The sequence below is a fragment of the Ylistrum balloti genome, unplaced genomic scaffold, assembly GCF_031769215.1.
Source record: "Ylistrum balloti isolate Yb309-2 unplaced genomic scaffold, AGI_CSIRO_Ybal_v1 Utg371830, whole genome shotgun sequence".
NCBI classification, from domain to species: Eukaryota; Metazoa; Mollusca; class Bivalvia; order Pectinida; family Pectinidae; genus Ylistrum; species Ylistrum balloti.
Genome location: NW_026782909.1, coordinates 340,730 through 364,739, shown reverse-complemented (window position 1 = coordinate 364,739; position 24,010 = coordinate 340,730). Strand labels below are relative to the sequence as shown.

General features: G+C 36.6%; 1 protein-coding gene across 1 annotated transcript in view; it reads right to left on the bottom strand.

The window, feature by feature from the left end:
- LOC132563715 (huntingtin-like) overlaps positions 1–24,010 on the bottom strand; it is a 73,984-nt gene continuing 49,974 nt past the window's right edge. Inside the window, exons 51-56 of the mRNA XM_060228466.1 lie at positions 13,803–13,948; positions 13,586–13,653; positions 12,748–12,883; positions 11,328–11,490; positions 5,979–6,139; positions 1–4,928 (exon numbers count right to left, since the gene is read on the bottom strand). Of these exons, the coding sequence (XP_060084449.1) occupies positions 4,727–4,928; positions 5,979–6,139; positions 11,328–11,490; positions 12,748–12,883; positions 13,586–13,653; positions 13,803–13,948 (876 nt within the window). The 3' untranslated portion in view covers positions 1–4,726. The remainder of the gene's footprint in view (positions 4,929–5,978; positions 6,140–11,327; positions 11,491–12,747; positions 12,884–13,585; positions 13,654–13,802; positions 13,949–24,010) is intronic.

Genomic DNA, 24,010 nt, shown 5'->3' with positions numbered 1-24,010 from the left:
AGAAATGCCATTACAAGCATCATAAAACACAAGCACATGCCTGGTATATGGTGAAGTACACGAACATATATTGAAGTGTGCTGATCTACGGAACTCACAGTTAATGTGTTACAAGTTATAAAACACATTATATCATCAGTGACATATAGGACCTGACAGGGGAAACTCCAATCCCCAAAAACTGTCAAAGTAGACTAAATTATAAAATCACAAAATTCTAAGCATAACCTGTAACATAAAAAATGAAGGTGACAAATTTAACTTCTCATCCCCACAAACCTGGAGTAGACTAGTCTAACCTGTAACCTCACTTACCTCTGACAGGATTATAGATAAGAAGACTAACCTAACCTCCCATCCCTACAAACCTGGAGTAGACTAGTCTAACCTGTAACCCTCACTTACCTCTGACAGGACTATAGATAAGAAGACTAACCTAACCTCTCACCCCTACAAACTTGGAGTAGACTAGTCTAATTTGCAACCCTCACTTACCTCTGACAGGACTATAGATAAGAAGACTTACCTAACCTTTCATCCCTATAAACCTGGAGTAGACTAGTTTAATCTGTAACCCTCACTTACCTCTGACAGGACTATAGATTAGAAGACTAACCTAACCTTTCATCCCCACATACCTGGAGTAGACTAGTTTAATCTGTAACCCTCACTTACCTCTGACAGGACTATAGATTAGAAGACTAACCTAACCTCTCATCCCCACATACCTGTGGAGTAGACTAGTTTAATCTGTAACCCTCACTTACCTCTGACAGGACTATAGATTAGAAGACTAACCTAACCTCTCATCCCTACAAACTCCTAACCTGTGACCCTCATAAATCTGATCACTAGCTTTACCTACAAAACATGTCACCTAAACACTGATGTTTGTCAGTGAGGCAATGTCTTCAGACAGGATAAATCAATGAGATGGAAAACTACAGGTACTGTTATCTGAGTGAGTGTTAGTCACATACTTCTTACAGTTAACCCGTCCTGGACCCTTGGACTTCTCCAATCAACCTAGTCTAATCTGGACTAACCTACTTGCTACTCCTAACTTACAGGTTTTTATCTCCAGGACTTATTGCCAAGAATTGCCTCACAGACAAAGGTTGATAAACCTCTCACAACTCTTTTATATCACCCCATTTTGGAACACCTCCCTCCCTTTCCAGTCACTTCCATCAAAGGTAAGATGACTGCAGGAATCAGCCAAGGTGTTCCAAATGATATCACATTCCACAAACTAGCTTAGACCAGTCTATCCCAATATCCTCATAAACCCTGGGGCTGATAAGTCTTCTATACATTTGCAAACTCAGTATCCCAACTCACCTGATTTCATAAATGTGAACCTGACACTGACCACACACTGATCTGTTCAAATCACGAGAAAAAAGGAATGGTCTGATATTTCTTCAGCTTTGATCAATATTGAAAAGTTTTTATTCAATTTTTTTATCTAATAAAGTCAAAAAAATGTTTAAATATAACATAATTTCAATGCCAACATAAATGATACCTATACAATAGATTAGGATATCTTTTTACCTAATGAATCTTTAAAACACCCTGTCGCCCATGATTTTGAAGGCCATGACCAGATATTGTTTGATAAGAGGTTAGCGATACAGCAATGAATAAACCTCTCATTAATAAAGCTGTTTATCTGTAGTTTTTTTTTTCATGAAATTCTGTGCACATGTACATATGTACTTCTCACCTTTCATCAATTTTCATATTAAGGCAGTTAATAGAGAACTAGTAAATGAAGTTTGAGTAGAAAATAACAAATGATAGCCAAGTTTACAGTGTAATTTTAGCAACAGATGGCTTCAGCAATTACTTATATGACAGTAACATCATCATTCAGTGTATTTCATCACCATACTACAAATTCATAACTCTAAACAATTTAATTCCTACCTATACTGAAATACAGAACACATTGCATGGTCATTAATTTATTCTTGATATAGTTATAACCCTGATATAACAAAGATGATTTTCAATTCCAGTAAATTGATTGTATCATCACTACTTATGCAGCACACCAACTCAGTGAATGTGAACACTGAGCACATCACAGGTAATTTTGTAACTAAGCTATTGTTTTTATATAATTATGAGGTAAAAAAATGTATAGGGTAAATGTAAGCCCTAGGAACTTCAAAAGAAAAGAAACACAACTTCTCCAAAGTAGACAGTCAGGCATGTATGGGTGGCAGAAATACAAACCTATCATTACCATACTGTGACAGGTCACCACTACATACTAGCGACAGGTCTGCAGACTACATCACTGTATAAATACTACTAGTAAAAAGCATTACAATATATCAATAACATTCATAGAAACCACAGAGTTTACACTAATATTTCACTTGGCATGTAACCAAACCAGAAAATTACATCTCAACACATCTGTACAAATTTGACCTTTACAGCTTAGATTTATATATGTGACCTGATCGTACTGGTGTGACCTTGAGAAGAGCAATTATACTGACATGACTTTGAAATCTGAAATGGTGAAATAACACTGTGTTATTACAAGGATATGACCTTGAGAGTATTGATCTCGCTGACATGACCTTGAGAGGTGAAATGGCCAAATAACATTGACATAACCTTGAAGTTGTAATTACAACGACATGACCTTGAGAAGTTTAATTCACACTGACATGACCTTGAAAAGTTTAAATCACAATGACATGACCTAGATAAATTTAAATCACACTGACATGGCCTTCAGAAGTTTAAATCACACTGACATAACCTTGAGAAGTTTAATTTCACCAATTTGTTTTTTGCAGGCTTATGAACACTAAAGTCTCAATATGGAATGTCAAATAACAAACAAACAAATTCACAAACAAACATACAATACAACACGAGATCATTCTAACTGTCATATCATGATAAAGTTACCACTAATTTTTTTTTGTTTCCTGTGTACAACCATTTCATAGTGTGAACAGCTTCGGGTAAGTTTGCATTGATATCAATATAAATCACATATAGGGACCAAACCTGTAAACACACTGGTTACAACATAAATATTCAACAATAATCTGCCTTACACATTCATCCTTTACTACTAACATCCATCCCACTTGTTACATTATCTATACACATACAGATATTATGTATTCTGAATGTTTATACAGATGTACCACTAGTTATACTATTACTGCTAATTAAATACTTGGCATTAGCCTCATCAGCTATGATATTTGGTATGAAGAGTAATGACACTTAAAAGACATATTGCAGTCATTGTCTGTAATGTATTGCTTATAAAGTTCAGGTTCACCTAGACTAGAATCTTTTAGTAGAGTTTATCACACTAATAGTTTAACAATAGCTCTCCTAAATCAAGTTTATTTCTAGCTAATTAATACACTTTTAATCAAATTCAACATCAACCTTCTAGGTCAATTTTACCTTTATCACCATACTCCTTTCATTCAATCTATAATGACATTTGGCTATAACAGTTGTATTTCTAAAAGCCTGAATACTGAAAATTAGCAGTAATGTTAAGATTTTCACATGATACAGCTTTGAGACATATATACATATATAAATATACAAGGAAATATACAAAACAATAGCACTTTTTTTCTTGTATTACCACCTGTGATTATTCAACCTTCCATCCAACTATTTCAATCACTTCAGATTAAATCTCTTATAAAGATAAAACAGCCTGAAGGAATGTTTTAAACAGTATTTAAATACAGTCCCGTATTTTTCATAATTGGGAATGGAGAATAAGTCATATCTTGTTTCCTACAGAGGAATGTGAAGATTTCCCTTTTGTTTTCCTACCGTCTTACCTTCCTATTATTACTGCACATACAACCCATCCTACATTTGACCTTGCTGAGGAACTGTTGTGGTGATTCACATATTACAGCAGCCCGATCCTCTATTCCTTCCACAGACATACCATCCACATTACTATCAATTATAGAAATACATCACATCATATATATATATAAATATCTTTAAGACAGAAGCTTTTCTGATTGGAAGATAAGGAGGTCACACATAAGAATAAGCTGTGCTGATTGGGTGTCTGAACAATAAAGAACACAAAGGTAATAGTTTTATCACTTATATATAAAGATATATAACTACACTTTATGCAATCTTATGATGGCTGAATATATTCCATAATCCAGAGGTTATAGGGCATTCCTTCACCACCATATAATAAGAATTTTTCACAAAGCAAGCTTATACATGTCAACAATTTCTTTTTACACTTATAATATCTAAGTGCTCCATTACAGAGATTTCCAGGTAAATCACACATTCCTGTTGGCACGATTTCTTATAGGCAGGATATACAGGCTTTGTACTAAAACATTTGGTAGTGAAACTATTCTGTTCTACATTCCTTCAACAATAAACTTGGTGCTTCAAGCCTTAAGCCTTAAAGCAGCAATGGGTTTATCGTTTACCAAGTAATCACATGAGGAAGCAAATTTCATCCATTCTTTTTTGAAGCATCATGGCTAGACTCATTGGCAGTGTGTCATGGTGACTATGACCTCTCTGCATAAGGACATAGATACCACTTTGTCACCTCTCGCTTCCCCAGATGTAGAACACCAGGGCATAGATATCACTACCATCATCTCTCACTTCCCAAGACTCTGGACTCTAGATATGTCGCAGTATTTTAAAATGTACTAGATAAAGGTTAATTCTAAGACTTGGGCAGACTGTTGATATGTTGAAGCAGTTCCTGGTACACAATGCCTGGCTGGGACACTGCCATAAATGTTGATGTAAATGCCCGGCGCTGACTCTCATCTACCAGCTGGTTGTAGAAGTCCATGGCCGTGATGCAGAACAGACGACGGTCAACAATATCCATTCGACCCATCCTTCCTATTACATGATTAAAGCTGATTAAGTTAAGGATTGATACTCCACTGGGAAATTCAACAATTTTCTTGGTTATCTCAACTTCAATTAACAGCATCTATTTTAACTGGAGTTGGATGAGCAAGTTCAGTCAAGCTCAATGTCACAACAACTGAGTATGTTTCATAGAGTCAATCTGACATGGAAATACGGTAAGTGTTTTATCCATCGATTATTTGATATAGCCTAAACAAACATGCTCCTATAAAATCACTATCAGACAGGGAAATTTTGAATTCAACACTACATTGTACATTACTGAGACAGTAGTTAATACCAGGGACAGGCTAGTTAGACGTTATGTATAAAATTTACTGTGTTCAGTACATCACTAATATTATTATGACCAGGGACAGGCTAGTTAGAAGTTATATATAAAATTTACTGTGTTCAGTACATCACTAACAGTATTATGACCAGGGACAGGCTAGTTAGAAGTTATATATAAAATTTACTGTGTTCAGTACATCACTAACAGTATTATGACCAGGGACAGGCTAGTTAGAAGTTATATATAAAATTTACTGTGTTCAGTACATCACTAACAGTATTATGACCAGGGACAGGCTAGTTAGACGTTAAGTATAAAATTTACTGTGTTCATCATATCACTATAATATTACAGTATTTAATACCAGGGACAGGCTAGTTAGACGTTAAGTATAAAATTTACTGTGTTCAGTACATCACTAACAGTATTATGACCAGGGACAGGCTAGTTAGAAGTTATATATAAAATTTACTGTGTTCAGTACATCACTAACAGTATTATGACCAGGGACAGGCTAGTTAGAAGTTATATATAAAATTTACTGTGTTCATCATATCACTATAATATTACAGTATTTAATACCAGGGACAGGCTAGTTAGTAGTTACCAGGTATGTATAAAACTTACTGTATTAATTAAATTACTTACTGTGTTACAGTATTTGATATAATTCTATACACTACTTAACATAAAACAGATAATATTCACTATTAAATACCACAATGATAGACTAAATGCAGACATGCCACAGAAAGGATACAGGGCTCGCAGCCAGGGATTGACTGAGGCACTGATAAAGAAACAAGTGAGACTCCACATTGCCATGGCAATAGGTGTGCGCTGTGTAAAGTTGGATAGAGATAGCATCACCCAGTCCCTTACTAATGCTTGCTGCTTCTGTTGGTGGAGATTGGCAAACACCTGATAATAAAAGAACACAATAGATAACTGAGATCTGTCATTGGATAATAAAAGTACATATACAAATCTACACACAAGTCTCTGAGCAATACTTAATGTTTCTCATCCCAATGTCTTATACACTGGGCAATACTTAATGTTTCTCATCCCAATGTCTTATACACTGGGCAATATTTAATGTTTCTCATCCCAATGTCTTATACACTGGGCAATATTTAATGTTTCTCATCCCAATGTCTTATACACTGGGCAATACTTAATGTTCCTCATCCCACTGACAAATACACTGGGCAATACTTAATGTTTCTCATCCCAATGTCTTATACACTGGGCAATACTTAATGTTTCTCATCCCACTGACAAATACACTGGGCAATACTTAATGTTTCTCATCCTAATGTCTTATACACTGGGCAATACTTAATGTTTCTCATCCCAATGTCTTATACACTGGACAATATTTAATGTTCCTCATCCCACTGACAAATACACTGGGCAATACTTAATGTTTCTCATCCCAATGTCTTATACACTGGGCAATACTTAATGTTTCTCATCCCAATGTCTTATACACTGGGCAATACTTAATGTTTCTCATCCCAATGTCTTATACACTGGGCAATACTTAATGTTTCTCATCCCAATGTCTTATACACTGGGCAATACTTAATGTTCCTCATCCCAATGTCTTATACACTGGGCAATACTTAATGTTTCTCATCCCAATGTCTTATACACTGGACAATACTTAATGTTTCTCATCCCAATGTCTTATACACTGGGCAATATTTAATGTTTCTCATCCCAATGTCTTATACACTGGGCAATACTTAATGTTCCTCATCCCACTGACAAATACACTGGGCAATACTTAATGTTTCTCATCCCAATGTCTTATACACTGGGCAATACTTAATGTTTCTCATCCCACTGACAAATACACTGGGCAATACTTAATGTTTCTCATCCCAATGTCTTATACACTGGGCAATATTTAATGTTTCTCATCCCAATGTCTTATACACTGGGCAATACTTAATGTTCCTCATCCCACTGACAAATACACTGGGCAATACTTAATGTTTCTCATCCCAATGTCTTATACACTGGGCAATACTTAATGTTCCTCATCCCACTGACAAATACACTGGGCAATACTTAATGTTTCTCATCCCAATGTCTTATACACTGGGCAATACTTAATGTTTCTCATCCCACTGACAAATACACTGGGCAATACTTAATGTTTCTCATCCTAATGTCTTATACACTGGGCAATACTTAATGTTTCTCATCCCAATGTCTTATACACTGGGCAATACTTAATGTTTCTCATCCCACTGACAAATACACTGGGCAATACTTAATGTTTCTCATCCCAATGTCTTATACACTGGGCAATACTTAATGTTCCTCATCCCACTGACAAATACACTGGGCAATACTTAATGTTTCTCATCCCAATGTCTTATACACTGGGCAATACTTAATGTTTCTCATCCCACTGACAAATACACTGGGCAATACTTAATGTTTCTCATCCCAATGTCTTATACACTGGGCAATACTTAATGTTCCTCATCCCACTGACAAATACACTGGGCAATACTTAATGTTTCTCATCCCAATGTCTTATACACTGGGCAATACTTAATGTTTCTCATCCCAATGTCTTATACACTGGACAATATTTAATGTTCCTCATCCCACTGACAAATACACTGGGCAATACTTAATGTTTTCATCCCAATGTCTTATACACTGGGCAATACTTAATGTTCCTCATCCCACTGACAAATACACTGGGCAATACTTAATGTTTCTCATCCCAATGTCTTATACACTGGGCAATACTTAATGTTTCTCATCCCACTGACAAATACACTGGGCAATACTTAATGTTTCTCATCCCAATGTCTTATACACTGGGCAATACTTAATGTTTCTCATCCCAATGTCTTATACACTGGGCAATACTTAATGTTTCTCATCCCAATGTCTTATACACTGGGCAATACTTAATTTTCTCAATGTTTACTTAATGTTTCTCATCCCAATGTCTTATACACTGGGCAATACTTAATGTTTCTCATCCCAATGTCTTATACACTGGGCAATACTTAATGTTTCTCATCCCAATGTCTTATACACTGGGCAATACTTAATGTTACTCATCCCAATGTCTTATACACTGGGCAATACTTAATGTTTCTCATCCCAATGTCTTATACACTGGGCAATACTTAATGTTCCTCATCATCCCAATGTCTTATACACTGGGCAATATTACACTGGGCAATCAATACTTAATGTTTCTCATCCCACTGACAAATACACTGGGCAATACTTAATGTTTCTCATCCCAATGTCTTATACACTGGGCAATACTTAATGTTTCTCATCCCAATGTCTTATACACTGGGCAATACTTAATGTTCCTCATCCCACTGACAAATACACTGGGCAATACGTAATGTTCCTCATCCCACTGACAAATACACTGGGCAATACTTAATGTTTCTGTCTTATACACTGGGCAATACTTAATGTTCCTCATCCCACTCCCAATGTCTTATACACTGGGCAATACTTAATGTTCTCATCCCATGTCTTATACACTGGGCAATACTTAATGTTCCTCATCCCACTGACACTGGGCAATACTTAATGTTTCATCCCAATGTCTGGGCAATAATACTTAATGTTCCTCATCCCAATGTCTTATACACTGGGCAATACTTAATGTTTCTCATCCCAATGTCTTATACACTGGGCAATACGTAATGTTCCTCATCCCACTGACAAATACACTGGGCAATACTTAATGTTTCTCATCCCAATGTCTTATACACTGGGCAATACGTAATGTTCCTCATCCCACTGACAAACACACTGGGCAATACTTAATGTTTCTCATCCTAATGTCTTATACACTGGGCAATACTTAATGTTTCTCATCCCAATGTCTTATACACTGGGCAATACTTAATGTTTCTCATCCCACTGACAAATACACTGGGCAATACTTAATGTTTCTCATACAAATACACTGGGCAATACTTAATGTTCCTCATCCCACTGACAAATACACTGGGCAATACTTAATGTTCCTGGGCAATACTTAATGTTCCTCATCCCACTGACAAATACACTGGGCAATACTTAATGTTCCTCATCCCACTGACAAATACACTGGGCAATACTTAATGTTTCTCATCCCAATGTCTTATACACTGGGCAATACTTAATGTTTCTCATCCCACTGACAAATACACTGGGCAATACTTAATGTTCCTCATCCCAATGTCTTATACACTGGGCAATACTTAATGTTCCTCATCCCAATGTCTTATACACAATACTTAATGTTTCTCATCCCAATGTCATACACTGGGCATACACTGGGCAATACTTAATGTTCCTCATCCCACTGACCACTGGGCAATACTTAATGTTCCTCATCCCATGACAAATACACTGGGCAATACTTAATGTTCCTCATCCCAATGTCTTATACACTGGGCAATACTTAATGTTCCTCATCCCACTGACAAATACACTGGGCAATACTTAATGTTTCTCATCCCACTGACAAATACACTGGGCAATACTTAATGTTCCTCATCCCACTGACAAATACACTGGACAATATTTAATGTTTCTCATCCCAATGTCTTATACACTGGGCAATACGTAATGTTCCTCATCCCACTGACAAATACACTGGGCAATACTTAATGTTTCTCATCCCAATGTCTTATACACTGGGCAATACTTAATGTTCCTCATCCCACTGACAAACACACTGGGCAATACTTAATGTTTCTCATCCCACTGACAAATACACTGGGCAATACTTAATGTTCCTCATCCCAATGTCTTATACACTGGGCAATACTTAATGTTTCTCATCCCACTGACAAATACACTGGGCAATACTTAATGTTCCTCATCCCAATGTCTTATACACTGGGCAATACTTAATGTTCCTCATCCCACTGACAAATACACTGGGCAATACTTAATGTTTCTCATCCCAATGTCTTATACACTGGGCAATACTTAATGTTCCTCATCCCAATGTCTTATACACTGGGCAATACTTAATGTTTCTCATCCCACTGACAAATACACTGGGCAATACTTAATGTTCCTCATCCCACTGACAAATACACTGGGCAATACTTAATGTTCCTCATCCCACTGACAAATACACTGGACAATATTTAATGTTCCTCATCCCAATGTCTTATACACTGGGCAATACTTAATGTTTCTCATCCCACTGACAAATACACTGGGCAATACTTAATGTTCCTCATCCCAATGTCTTATACACTGGGCAATACTTAATGTTCCTCATCCCACTGACAAATACACTGGGCAATACTTAATGTTTCTCATCCCAATGTCTTATACACTGGGCAATACTTAATGTTCCTCATCCCAATGTCTTATACACTGGGCAATACTTAATGTTTCTCATCCCACTGACAAATATACTGGGCAATACTTAATGTTCCTCATCCCAATGTCTTATACACTGGGCAATACTTAATGTTCCTCATCCCACTGACAAATACACTGGGCAATACTTAATGTTTCTCATCCCACTGACAAATACACTGGGCAATACTTAATGTTCCTCATCCCAATGTCTTATACACTGGGCAATACTTAATGTTCCTCATCCCACTGACAAATACACTGGGCAATACTTAATGTTTCTCATCCCAATGTCTTATACACTGGGCAATACTTAATGTTCCTCATCCCAATGTCTTATACACTGGGCAATACTTAATGTTTCTCATCCCACTGACAAATACACTGGGCAATACTTAATGTTCCTCATCCCACTGACAAATACACTGGACAATATTTAATGTTCCTCATCCCAATGTCTTATACACTGGGCAATACTTAATGTTTCTCATCCCAATGTCTTATACACTGGGCAATACTTAATGTTTCTCATCCCAATGTCTTCATCCTATGACCATATCAGCTATATATCATGCCTCTAGGTCTTTTGGGTCATGAGAAGAAGTAATTTAAATGTAAATTATAATAGAATTTGTATACTTGTACAACATAAACAACAAATATACCTGGTGTTGGTAACTGAACCAACAAGAACATGACTGCCTATTCCTTATACCTATATCATCAGAACTATCAGACTTACCTGGAACACAACCTTAGCAACAACCTGTGGGTATGGCTGCTGTGAGGAAATGAACTCCCCAATGACCTTGTTCATCACATCCTGAGGTGGAAAAAAGTCAGCCAGGAATGTTGGCAGTACTCGTGATATCACACGTGCCTCATAAGGGTAGCCTTTTTTAATCCTACAATACAAATATCATTCAAAGAGGAAATTCTACAAACAGAAACGTTTATCATTTTTTCACTTCTTATTACAATATTGCAGCCAAAATGACATTTTTCTAATATGGTATCCTGGAAGACAGATACAAAGTTTTACTCAATACAAGAGATCCCAGAGGGATCTTGGCGCCCACCATTTGAGGATCTGTTTTCAGTTCTTGAAGATTTGTTGATTTTTTTTTTGTTACAGGTGTTGTAAATGTTCATGAACTGGTCTTCATTGAATGTACTCAATGATGGCACAAGATATTTTTATTAAGCACCTATTAGCAAATATCATTTGAAAAAGATCCCAAAGTATTATTAGATATCAGTCAGTTACAGGTGGATAATGGACATGGTCTTGAATCAATATGATAGAATATCGAAGAAAATATGCTTGTTTTGTATTACTGTCGACATCCAAGAAGGCTGCCTGTGGGCCACCTTGATTTCAAATCAGTCCAAAAAAGGTACAATGCACAACTAGGGACCAAGGGAAACCAATAACTATGAAATATCAGAAGGATCCATCCAGTACTTCCTCAGAAATAGCGGTAACAAGATTTTACTCTCAAAATCCAAGATGGCTACCTGTCAGCCATCTTGAATTCGAATCAGTCAGTACACTGCACAACTAGGGACCAAGGGGAAGCTCCCTATGAAATTTGAGAAAGATCCATCCAGTACTTTCCCAGAAATAGCGTTAACAAACTTTTACTTTCAAACTCCAAGATGGCTGCCTGTCGGCCATCTTGAATTCAAATTAGTCCAAAAAAGGTACAATGCACAACTAGGGACCAAGGGGAACCTGCATATGAAATCTGAGAAAGATCCATCTGGTACTTTTCCATAAATAGCGGTAACAAGAATTGTTTACGGACGAACGGACGGACGGACGGACCAGGGACGCAGGGCGATTTGAATAGCCCACCATCTGATGGTGGGCTTATAAATATGGGGAATCTGTCTGTTGGTTAGATAAAGACAACTGCTGTAGCATTACAAAACATAATCAGAAAAAGAATATAGCGCATATACATATAAAGCTATAAACAATATAATTTTTAAACAGACAATAGCATATATTTCAATCCCTTTATCAAAAGCACTGGAAGCTTTTATAGAAGTAAATTAGCAGAGAAATTCAATCTTTGGCAAGTGCTGAGTATCTAACAGGCTTTAGTTTACCTGTGACACATTAGTACAAGATCTGTTTCTACAATAACTCATCTTACCTGTCAAAGAGAACAGTGACTCGCTCCATGGCAAGAATGAGTGACTCAGGGTCTTGGTACACCACTTCAAAGTCGTAAGCTGTAGTACCGGGCTCTGCATCACGTGGGGATGGGCTGTACTGGTCATATTGTTTACCTGTACACAAAGTAAAACAAGTCCTGTTTACCATTTCCACTGCATAGTTTTCATTGAATTTTATATGCAGGTAAACATGTGACACAGCAGAGGACAAATCTGAGAAAATACAGGTAAACATGTGACCACCAGAGAATTTACCTTCGTGCATACATGTAAACATGGGACAAAGTCAAGACATATCTAAGTACATATACCGGTAGTTGAACGTGGGAAAAAGGACAGGACTTATCTGGATCATACAGGTAAACATGAGACCAACAGAGAATTTACCTGAGTACATACAGGTAAACATGAGACCAACATAGGATTTACCTGAGTACATACAGGTAAACATGAGACCAACATAGGATTTACCTGAGTACATACAGGTAAACATGAGACCAACATAGGATTTACCTGAGTACATACAGGTAAACATGAGACCAACAGAGGACTTATCTGAGTACATGCAGGTAAATATGAGACCAACAGAGGACTTATCTGAGTACATGTAGGTAATGTAGGTAAACATGAGACCAACATAGGATTTACCTGAGAACATACATGTAAATATGAGAGAATGACAGGATTCACCTGAGTACATACAAATGAACATGAGACGAAGACTGGACTTATCTGAGTACATACAAATGAACATGAGACGAAGACTGGACTTATCTGAGTTCATACAGGTTACCACAAGATGAAGGTCTGACTTACCTGAGTACATACAAGTAAACATCAGACCAAGAGCTGCCAATGACCTCTGTGGACTAGGCAAGCACAATCTATAAAAAATACAAATAAATGACTGTAATTCATAGAAAATATCTTTCAAAAGGTATCCAGATCTATAAAGAAGGCCATCAAACTTTTTATTACACAAATATAGACTTGTTTATATTCATTATATATAACCAGCCTTCCAATACCCTACCTGTCAACCCCGAGTTTGATAATGGCCTCAGCATCCTGTTTTGAGAGAACATCTGTGAGTAGGAGGCGCTCTAGGCCTTTAAGGATGGCCAGATACACTGCTGTTGACACACTATCCTCACTACCTGATGCTGTAATCACTGCCAGCTGTAAGGAAAGACAGGATAATCAATGTTTACTGCTTCTAAACATACCTATTATTTATTGTCATTACCTAGGTCATTACAAAGGAGCTAAATATACTAGAAATTGTATAACACAGTGGGCTCACCAAAACTTAGTCCCAACACCTCAAACCCATAAATGTTCCCACCTACTAAATTTGACCACAGTCACGTTTTACTATTCTATTAAGGAATACATGTAGAACAATGTATTCAACCCGCAATGAGCACATGTATGATAATAAGCCCATCTCTTTGCTGATCAGTAGCATCCCAAATGCTATTCCAATTGATTTAAACATGTTTTATTTGCAAACACAAAAATGGGATCAGCCACAAGTTGAAAAACTTATAATCTATCCTCTCCATAATACAGTATTCTGTAATGACTCCAGCCCCTGACTTTCAGTAAGACACTATCTATTAGTCCACATTTCAATTAATAATACAAACTGTAAATTTTATCATGGATTACAACCTATTGACCTGACCTTACAAGGTTATTCTCAGCTAAATCAAAACTAAGGAAAAATAATGTCAAATCCACTGATTTGCTTGTGAACTATATAATAGATTCATCACAGTAATATTGATCAGACTACAGTTTCTCTATACACAATAACGTCTACCACTAGTGATACAACAGGAAAATCCACTATTTCTATGGTGAGGCCAATGTATGATTGTTCACTATTGACCCCATATCATTATAAAATTATTGTAAATTCAGGCATTTTGATGACTTCGTTTCTTTAGTTGTATCCATTAAGACATTTTCGTTTCACTTACAAACCCCTCTAGTCACAGTCATTCCTAATTACAATCTCAAAGATCAATCAGACGTAAGTTATCTCGGTTCTCCTTCTACAACTGTTCTCATTATAAATATTTCAATTATACAGTGATCCTAAGCACATACCTTTGTACTGAAAATGCTGCATTTAGTGATGAAATAATTTCAAATCAACGCTATCAAGAACTATATCAAATGTTTAATTTCGTGAGCTCAAAAACATGTATATATTTACTTAAAAACAACAATTCTTAAAATAAGGAATGGTGGTCACACGGCACACCTAAATGTCCAAGGTTCAATTTCCCAAATGGACTAAAAAAGTATGGGGTCACCTTCCCACCCATTATGTTTTTCCTTGGTTTCCTCCCACAACAAGACCCTCACACACTTCTATCCTACAAACAATAGAGATAGTGATAAGTTGGATATCTTATTTAACAATTATTGTAATGATTAGTTGGATATCTAACAATAATTGTAGTGATTAGTTGGATATCTAACAATAATTGTAGTGATTAGTTGGATATCTAACAATTATTGTAATGATTAGTTGGATATCTAACAATAATTGTAGTGATTAGTTGGATATCTAACAATTATTGTAGTGATTAGTTGGATATCTAACAATAATTGTAGTGATTAGTTGGATATCTAACAATTATTGTAATGATTAGTTGGATATCTAACAATAATTGTAGTGATTAGTTGGATATCTAACAATTATTGTAATGATTAGTTGGATATCTAACAATTATTGTAATGATTAGTTGGATATCTAACAATAATTGTAGTGATTAGTTGGATATCTAACAATAATTGTAGTGATTAGTTGGATATCTAACAATTATTGTAGTGATTAGTTGGATATCTAACAATAATTGTAGTGATTAGTTGGATATCTAACAATTATTGTAATGATTAGTTGGATATCTAACAATTATTGTAATGATTAGTTGGATATCTAACAATAATTGTAGTGATTAGTTGGATATCTAACAATAATTGTAGTGATTAGTTGGATATCTAACAATAATTGTAATGATTAGTTGGATATCTAACAATTATTGTAATGATTAGTTGGATATCTAACAATAATTGTAGTGATTAGTTGGATATCTAACAATAATTGTAGTGATTAGTTGGATAACTAACAATAATTGTAGTGATTAGTTGGATATCTAACAATAATTGTAGTGATTAGTTGGATATCTAACAATAATTGTAGTGATTAGTTGGATATCTAACAATAATTGTAGTGATTAGTTGGATATCTAACAATAATTGTAGTGATTAGTTGGATATCTAACAATAATTGTAGTGATTAGTTGGATATCTAACAATAATTGTAGTGATTAGTTGGATATCTAACAATAATTGTAGTGATTAGTTGGATATCTAACAATAATTGTAGTGATTAGTTGGATATCTAACAATAATTGTAGTGATTAGTTGGATATCTAACAATAATTGTAGTGATTAGTTGGATATCTAACAATAATTGTAGTGATTAGTTGGATATCTAACAATAATTGTAGTGATTAGTTGGATATCTAACAATAATTGTAATGATTAGTTGGATATCTAACAATTATTGTAATGATTAGTTGGATATCTAACAATAATTGTAGTGATTAGTTGGATATCTAACAATAATTGTAGTGATTAGTTGGATATCTAACAATAATTGTAATGATTAGTTGGATATCTAACAATTATTGTAATGATTAGTTGGATATCTAACAATAATTGTAGTGATTAGTTGGATATCTAACAATTATTGTAATGATTAGTTGGATATCTAACAATAATTGTAGTGATTAGTTGGATATCTAACAATTATTGTAGTGATTAGTTGGATATCTAACAATTATTGTAATGATTAGTTGGATATCTAACAATTATTGTAATGATTAGTTGGATATCTAACAATTATTGTAATGATTAGTTGGATATCTAACAATAATTGTAGTGATTAGTTGGATATCTAACAATTATTGTAATGATTAGTTGGATATCTAACAATAATTGTAGTGATTAGTTGGATATCTAACAATAATTGTAGTGATTAGTTGGATATCTAACAATTATTGTAATGATTAGTTGGATATCTAACAATAATTGTAGTGATTAGTTGGATATCTAACAATTATTGTAATGATTAGTTGGATATCTAACAATTATTGTAGTGATTAGTTGGATATCTAACAATAATTGTAATGATTAGTTGGATATCTAACAATTATTGTAATGATTAGTTGGATATCTAACAATAATTGTAATGATTAGTTGGATATCTAACAATAATTGTAGTGATTAGTTGGATATCTAACAATTATTGTAATGATTAGTTGGATATCTAACAATAATTGTAATGATTAGTTGGATATCTAACAATTATTGTAATGATTAGTTGGATATCTTATTTAACAATTATTGTCAAATAAATAAAGTCTGTACCAAGGAATGTTTTTTAATCAAATTAATAATAATATAGGAAAACATATAGGGGGTCAACATGTTACCTCTGACTTAAATTTAGTGTGTGGGGTTATTACAGGATCCCAGGGGGTCAACATGTTACCTCTGACTTAAATTAAGTGTGTGGGGGTTATTACAGGACCCCAGGGGGTCAACATGTTACCTCTGACTTAAATTAAGTGTGTGGGGTTATTACAGGACCCCAGGGGGTCAACAAGTTACCTCTGACTTAAATTTAGTGTGTGGGGTTATTACAGAACCCCAGGGGTTCAACATGTTACCTCTGACTTAAATTTAGTGTGTGGGGTTATTACAGGATCCCAGGGGGTCAACATGTTACCTCTGACTTAAATTAAGTGTGTGGGGGTTATTACAGGACCCCAGGGGGTCAACATGTTACCTCTGACTTAAATTAAGTGTGTGGGGTTATTACAGGACCCCAGGGGGTCAACATGTTACCTCTGACTTAAATTAAGTGTGTGGGGTTATTACAGGACCCCAGGGGGTCAACATGATACCTCTGATTTAAATTTAGTGTGTGGGGTTATTACAGGACCCCAGGGGGTCAACATGTTACCTCTGATTTAAATTAAGTGTGTGGGGTTATTACAGGACCCCAGGGGGTCAACATGTTACCTCTGATTTAAATTTAGTGTGTGGGGTTATTACAGGACCCAATGGGGTCAATATGTTACCAATGACACAAAGTTAGTGAATGGGGTTATTAAAGAACCCCAGGGGATCAATATTTTCCTCTGACACAAAGTTAGGGGGAGGGCTTATTACAGGACCACAGGGCATCAACACATTACCTATGACTCAAATTTACAGGGAAGGCTTAACACAGGTCCCAAGGGGTCAACATATTACTTCTGACTCAAAGCTAGTAAGTGGGCCTATTACAAGACCCAATGGGGTCAAGACATTGCCTGAAGATTTTTAAGCATGTATACTTAAATATGTGATTGATATGATTGTTTCAAAGGCATCTCTAAAATCAATAATTAATTATAAGCATATGAATTATTCACAAGTTCATCTCAGAAACAATACCACAAGTACTGATTTATATATCATCTCAGAAACAATCCCACAAGTATTGATTTATATATCATCTCAGAAACAGTACCACAAGTACTGATTTATATATCATCTCAGAAACAATCCCACAAGTATTGATTTATATATCATCTCAGAAACAATCCCACAAGTATTGATTTATATATCATCTCAGAAACAGTACCACAAGTACTGATTTATATAACATCTCAGAAACAGTACCACAAGTACTGATTCATATATCATCTCAGAAACAGTACCACAAGTACTGATTTATATATTATCTCAGAAACAGTACCACAAGTACTGATTTATATATCATCTCAGAAACAGTACCACAAGTACTGATTTATATATCATCTCAGAAACAGTACCACAAGTACTGATTTATATAACATCTCAGAAACAGTACCACAAGTACTGATTCATATATCATCTCAGAAACAGTACCACAAGTACTGATTCATATATCATCTCAGAAACAATACCACAAGTACTGATTTATATATCATCTCAGAAACAATACCACAAGTACTGATTTATATATCATCTCAGAAACAATACCACAAGTATTGATTTATATAACATCTCAGAAACAGTACCACAAGTACTGATTCATATATCAAGAAGCATGTAAGACAGGCCATTAACCAATTATATCATGGTTGTGATAGCTATAGGTCTAAATAACTAGAATATTGATAACCAACAACATTTCAAGCCACAAAATATGTCTGCAGAAATGTCTAGCAGGTGTCTTTATATTAAAACAATCAAAACAATTATCATTTGAACAATTCACAACAGATCTACAATATTAATATTTTATTTGTATGTACTATAAAGCAGATTGATACAATTACATGGTAGATTAAATATTACTGACAAGAGCTTATGGAGTGTGACAGACATACAAAGGCCTCTATAGGTATATTGGATTATCAGTGATAGAGAGCTGTCATTGTGTAATTGTCACGCTTCGTGACCACCATGGACAACTGAGGTATCTATAACAGAGAGCTGGTCAGCAGGCACAAGACAACACACTCCTCCACACCACATAGTAAACGAGACATTGTGTGGACATTTAAATCAAACCTACAGAGCTTCAGTCTATGGCTGATGTTGTCTCACACAAGGACGATATGTAAAACTTCTAATCTGGAAAAGATCTGTGATGTAGGATTAAACTAGTCACTCTGCACTTTTACATAAAGATGAAAGGTACAGTACAACAAAGTCAAAAACTTGAATGGTACTAATTTGTATCAAGACAATATCCTGTGATGAAAAGATCAATTAAAGCTCACACTTATCAGTTGTGTATTTCATACTCAAAGTAATATGTAAATCACTACATTTTAAGTTTTTCTATGGAAAGAATCATTTTAGATATGCAAATGCATTGTTATGAACAAATAATTGAAATCATCAAAACAACAAAAGGTGATATTTTGAGATAAAGTGATGACTATTAATGTACATGTGATACAGGATATGCCGTATACTATACTCCTACTGATATGAACTAACTTTGTTGATGTACTCATGAAATACACAGTATGCTTTTTATTTCAACTTTGACTAATGACCACCAAATTCATATGATGAACTTTATGTTATGAGGCAATAAGCTGGATATAAAGAAAATTTGTGTATTAAATATTTTTGTTATATATGCCAGCCAACATAGAGATGCACAACATCATAAATCTTCCTTTGTTTGTAATGTAAATAACAACATGCACTGTGAAATCTTTAAAATTACTGACAATTTACTGATAATGTTGTTCTTTTTTTCCATCTAAAAATCCTGCATGTAACAATATCATTTTGGCCATTTCTTAAGTCAATTTCTGCAAACTTTAAAATCCCATTCCAGAAAGTGGGTCAGAGTTTTTCATTTGAATAAACTTGGTAGCCCTTCATTCTAGTGTGCTACAGGCCCAATATTAGTACCCAAGGCCTTTTGGTTATTGTTTGAAGGGACAGATGAACGGCGAAAACCACTGCATAAGTTCACCTGAACTTTGGGCAGGTGAACTAATAACAATGCCTTCATACAAAAGCACATCCATTTTATATTTACAGATTATACCAAGAGACGATGTGATAGGAGTAACTATTGAGATCTAACTTTCCTCACACAACATGTCTATAAAGAAACCCCTGAACCCAGGACAGGAGACTGTGTCCCTATGTCAGCACCATCCACATGAGGAACTGTGCTACAGCTGTACTGATTGTGATGGCAGCCTTGCATGTCCCGAGTGTGTGACCTCCACACACCAAGGCCACACTCTGGTCAAGCTCAAAAACACTCCTGACTTTGTCTGGAAAAAACTGATAGAGCACTACATAGTGAAAGCTGAGAAATTTGAGATTCCAAAAATCTTAAAAGAATTAAAATTTGCTGAAGGTAAACTTGAACAGAATCGAAAACACTATCAGGAGTTGATAGGTGTAGTCCAACAGAGAGGAGAGGAACTTAAAGCAGAGATTGACAAAATCACACAACGTCATGTTTCCACTATCACAGAGGTTGCTAAAGAAAATACAGTGTACATTGAGTACTATCGTGGAGAGCTGAGTCGTCTCCACACAGATTTAATCTATGCTCTCCGCAAGTGTCATCAGGCCAACGATAGTCAGGACTTCTCTATTGTACTTGATTCCGAGAAAACAATCCGTGCAGGACTCAAGCTTCCACGAGTTCCTATCACCCAGACAACCAAGTACAAGATGGGTAACTCTCCTTTACCCCTGTTGGAGTCTGCCTTTGGTGGTATAGAGATCATAGGGTATAGGCCCAAACAGCTGTCCCCAGTGAAACCACAGACAGTTAAAAAGGTGGAGAAACCTGTGCCTAGTCAAGCCCTGTACAGCATTGTGTCCGAGTTTCGTCATCTGACAGACATTACCTCCCTTGTGCCAACAGAGGATGTGTACAGCTGGATTAGTAATGAAGAAAAGAAGGAGGTGATCCTCCTGGACAGGGAAGGGGATGTCAAACAGAGCACAGGTCTGGGTCTCCACATCCGGGACATCTGCACCTCTCCTGTCACCAACAACTTGTGGTGCTGTAGTGAGTATGACTATAGCATACGCGAGATGACCACGCCCACCAATACAGTAGTCAGACTTAATCTCCCCTTTGTCCCACGTGCACTTGCCCTCACCCAGGATGAGAAGGTTATTGTTGGGACATTTCGTAAAGTGTGTGTTTACAACAAGGAGGGAGATGAGTTATTCACAGCTTCATCAGACAAGCTTGGTCGTCAACTCATAGCCTCACCACAACACATCAGTGTGTGTCCTGTCTCCAGGAACATTGCTGTTGTGGACTGGGATGAACAATCTCATGAGGGCAAGGGAAACCCCTCTGTGACTGTGTTGACCTCTGAACTTCAGCTGCTATTCCAGTACCGTGGACCCACCACAGGAACAAAAGCTCTGAGGTCTGGGAAATCCAGGACAACATCTGCCAGGAGTGGGAGGAATAAAAAGGAGTCTATTTCAACATTCTGGCCTACAGACGCATGTTATGATGTGGCTGGACAACTGTTCATTGCTGAACGAACCAGCAAGTCAATACAGATGGTCAGCAATGATGGGCAATTCATGAGAAATCTCTATACAGACCAAGAATTTGGTCCAAAAACTGTTGGTGTACAAACAGGAGGTTTCTTATGGATTGGCTTTGACTTTGGAATTGTGAAGGTCATTAAGTACAAACAGTAAGACAGAGAAAGTTAAAGGATAAAAAATGTGAGATAGAGGTCAACAATTACAAATGCAAAGTGGCAATTAAGGTAATGAAATGAAATATCACAAGTACAAACCTACAGACTGTGAGGAAATCAAAGGTCACCAGGTATAAACCTACAGACTGTGAGGGAATCAAATGTCACCAGGTATAAACCTACAGACTGTGAGGAAATCAAAGGTCACCAGGTATAAACCTACAGACTGTGAGGGAATCAAACAGTACCAGGTATAAACCTACAGACTGTGAGGGAATCAAAGGTAGCTAGGTATAAACCTACAGACTGTGAGGGAATCAAAGGTCACCAGGTATAAACCTACAGACTGTGAGGGAATCAAAGGTCACCAGGTATAAACCTACAGACTGTGAGGGAATCGAAGGTCACCAGGTATAAACCTACAGACTGTGAGGAAATCAAAGGTCACCAGGTATAAACCTACAGACTGTGAGGGAATCAAAGGTCACCAGGTATAAACCTACAGACTGTGAGGGAATCAAAGGTCACCAGGTATAAACCTACAGACTGTGAGGAAATCAAAGGTCACCAGGTATAAACCTACAGACTGTGAGGGAATCAAAGGTCACCAGGTATAAACCTACAGACTGTGAGGGAATCAAAGGTCACCAGGTATAAACCTACAGACTGTGAGGGAATCAAAGGTCACCAGGTATAAACCTACAGACTGTGAGGGAATCAATGGTAACCAGGTATAAACCAACAGACTGTGAGGGAATCAAAGGTCACCAGGTATAAACCTACAGACTGTGAGGGAATCAATGGTCACCAGGTATAAACCTACAGACTGTGAGGGAATCAAAGATCCCTAGGTATAAACCTACAGACTGTGAGGGAATCAAAGGTCACCAGGTATAAACCTACAGACTGTGAGGGAATCAAATGTCACCAGGTATAAACCTACAGTCTGTGAGGAAATCAAACAGTACCAGGTATAAACCTACAGACTGTGAGGGAATCAAAGGTCCCTAGGTATAAACCTACAGACTGTGAGGGAATCAATGGTAACCAGGTATAAACCAACAGACTGTGAGGGAATCAAAGGGCACCAGGTATAAACCTACAGACTGTGAGGGAATCAATGGTCACCAGGTATAAACCTACAGACTGTGAGGGAATCAAAGGTCACCAGGTATAAACCTACAGACTGTGAGGGAATCAATGGTCACCAGGTATAAACCTACAGACTGTGAGGGAATCAAACAGTACCAGGTATAAACCTACAGACTGTGAGGGAATCAAAGGTCACCAGGTATAAACCTACAGACTGTGAGGGAATCAAAGGTCACCAGGTATAAACCTACAGACTGTGAGGGAATCAAACAGTACCAGGTATAAACCTACAGACTGTGAGGGAATCAAAGGTCACCAGGTATAAACCTACAGACTGTGAGGAAATCAAAGGTCACCAGGTATAAACCTACAGACTGTGAGGGAATCAGACAGTACCAGGTATAAACCTACAGACTGTGAGGGAATCAAAGGTCTCCAGGTATAAACCTACAGACTGTGAGGGAATCAAATGTCACCAGGTATAAACCTACAGACTGTGAGGGAATCAAACAGTACCAGGTATAAACCTACAGACTGTGAGGGAATCAAACAGTACCAGGTATAAACCTACAGACTGTGAGGGAATCAAAGGTCACCAGGTATAAACCTACAGACTGTGAGGGAATCAAACAGTACCAGGTATAAACCTACAGACTGTGAGGGAATCAAAGGTCACCAGGTATAAACCTACAGACTGTGGGGGAATCAAACAGTACCAGGTATAAACCTACAGACTGTGAGGGAATCAAAGGTCACCAGGTATAAACCTACAGACTGTGAGGGAATCAAAGGTCCCTAGGTATAAACCTACAGACTGTGAGGGAATCAAAGGTCACCAAGTATAAACCTACAGACTGTGAGGGAATCAAAGGTCACC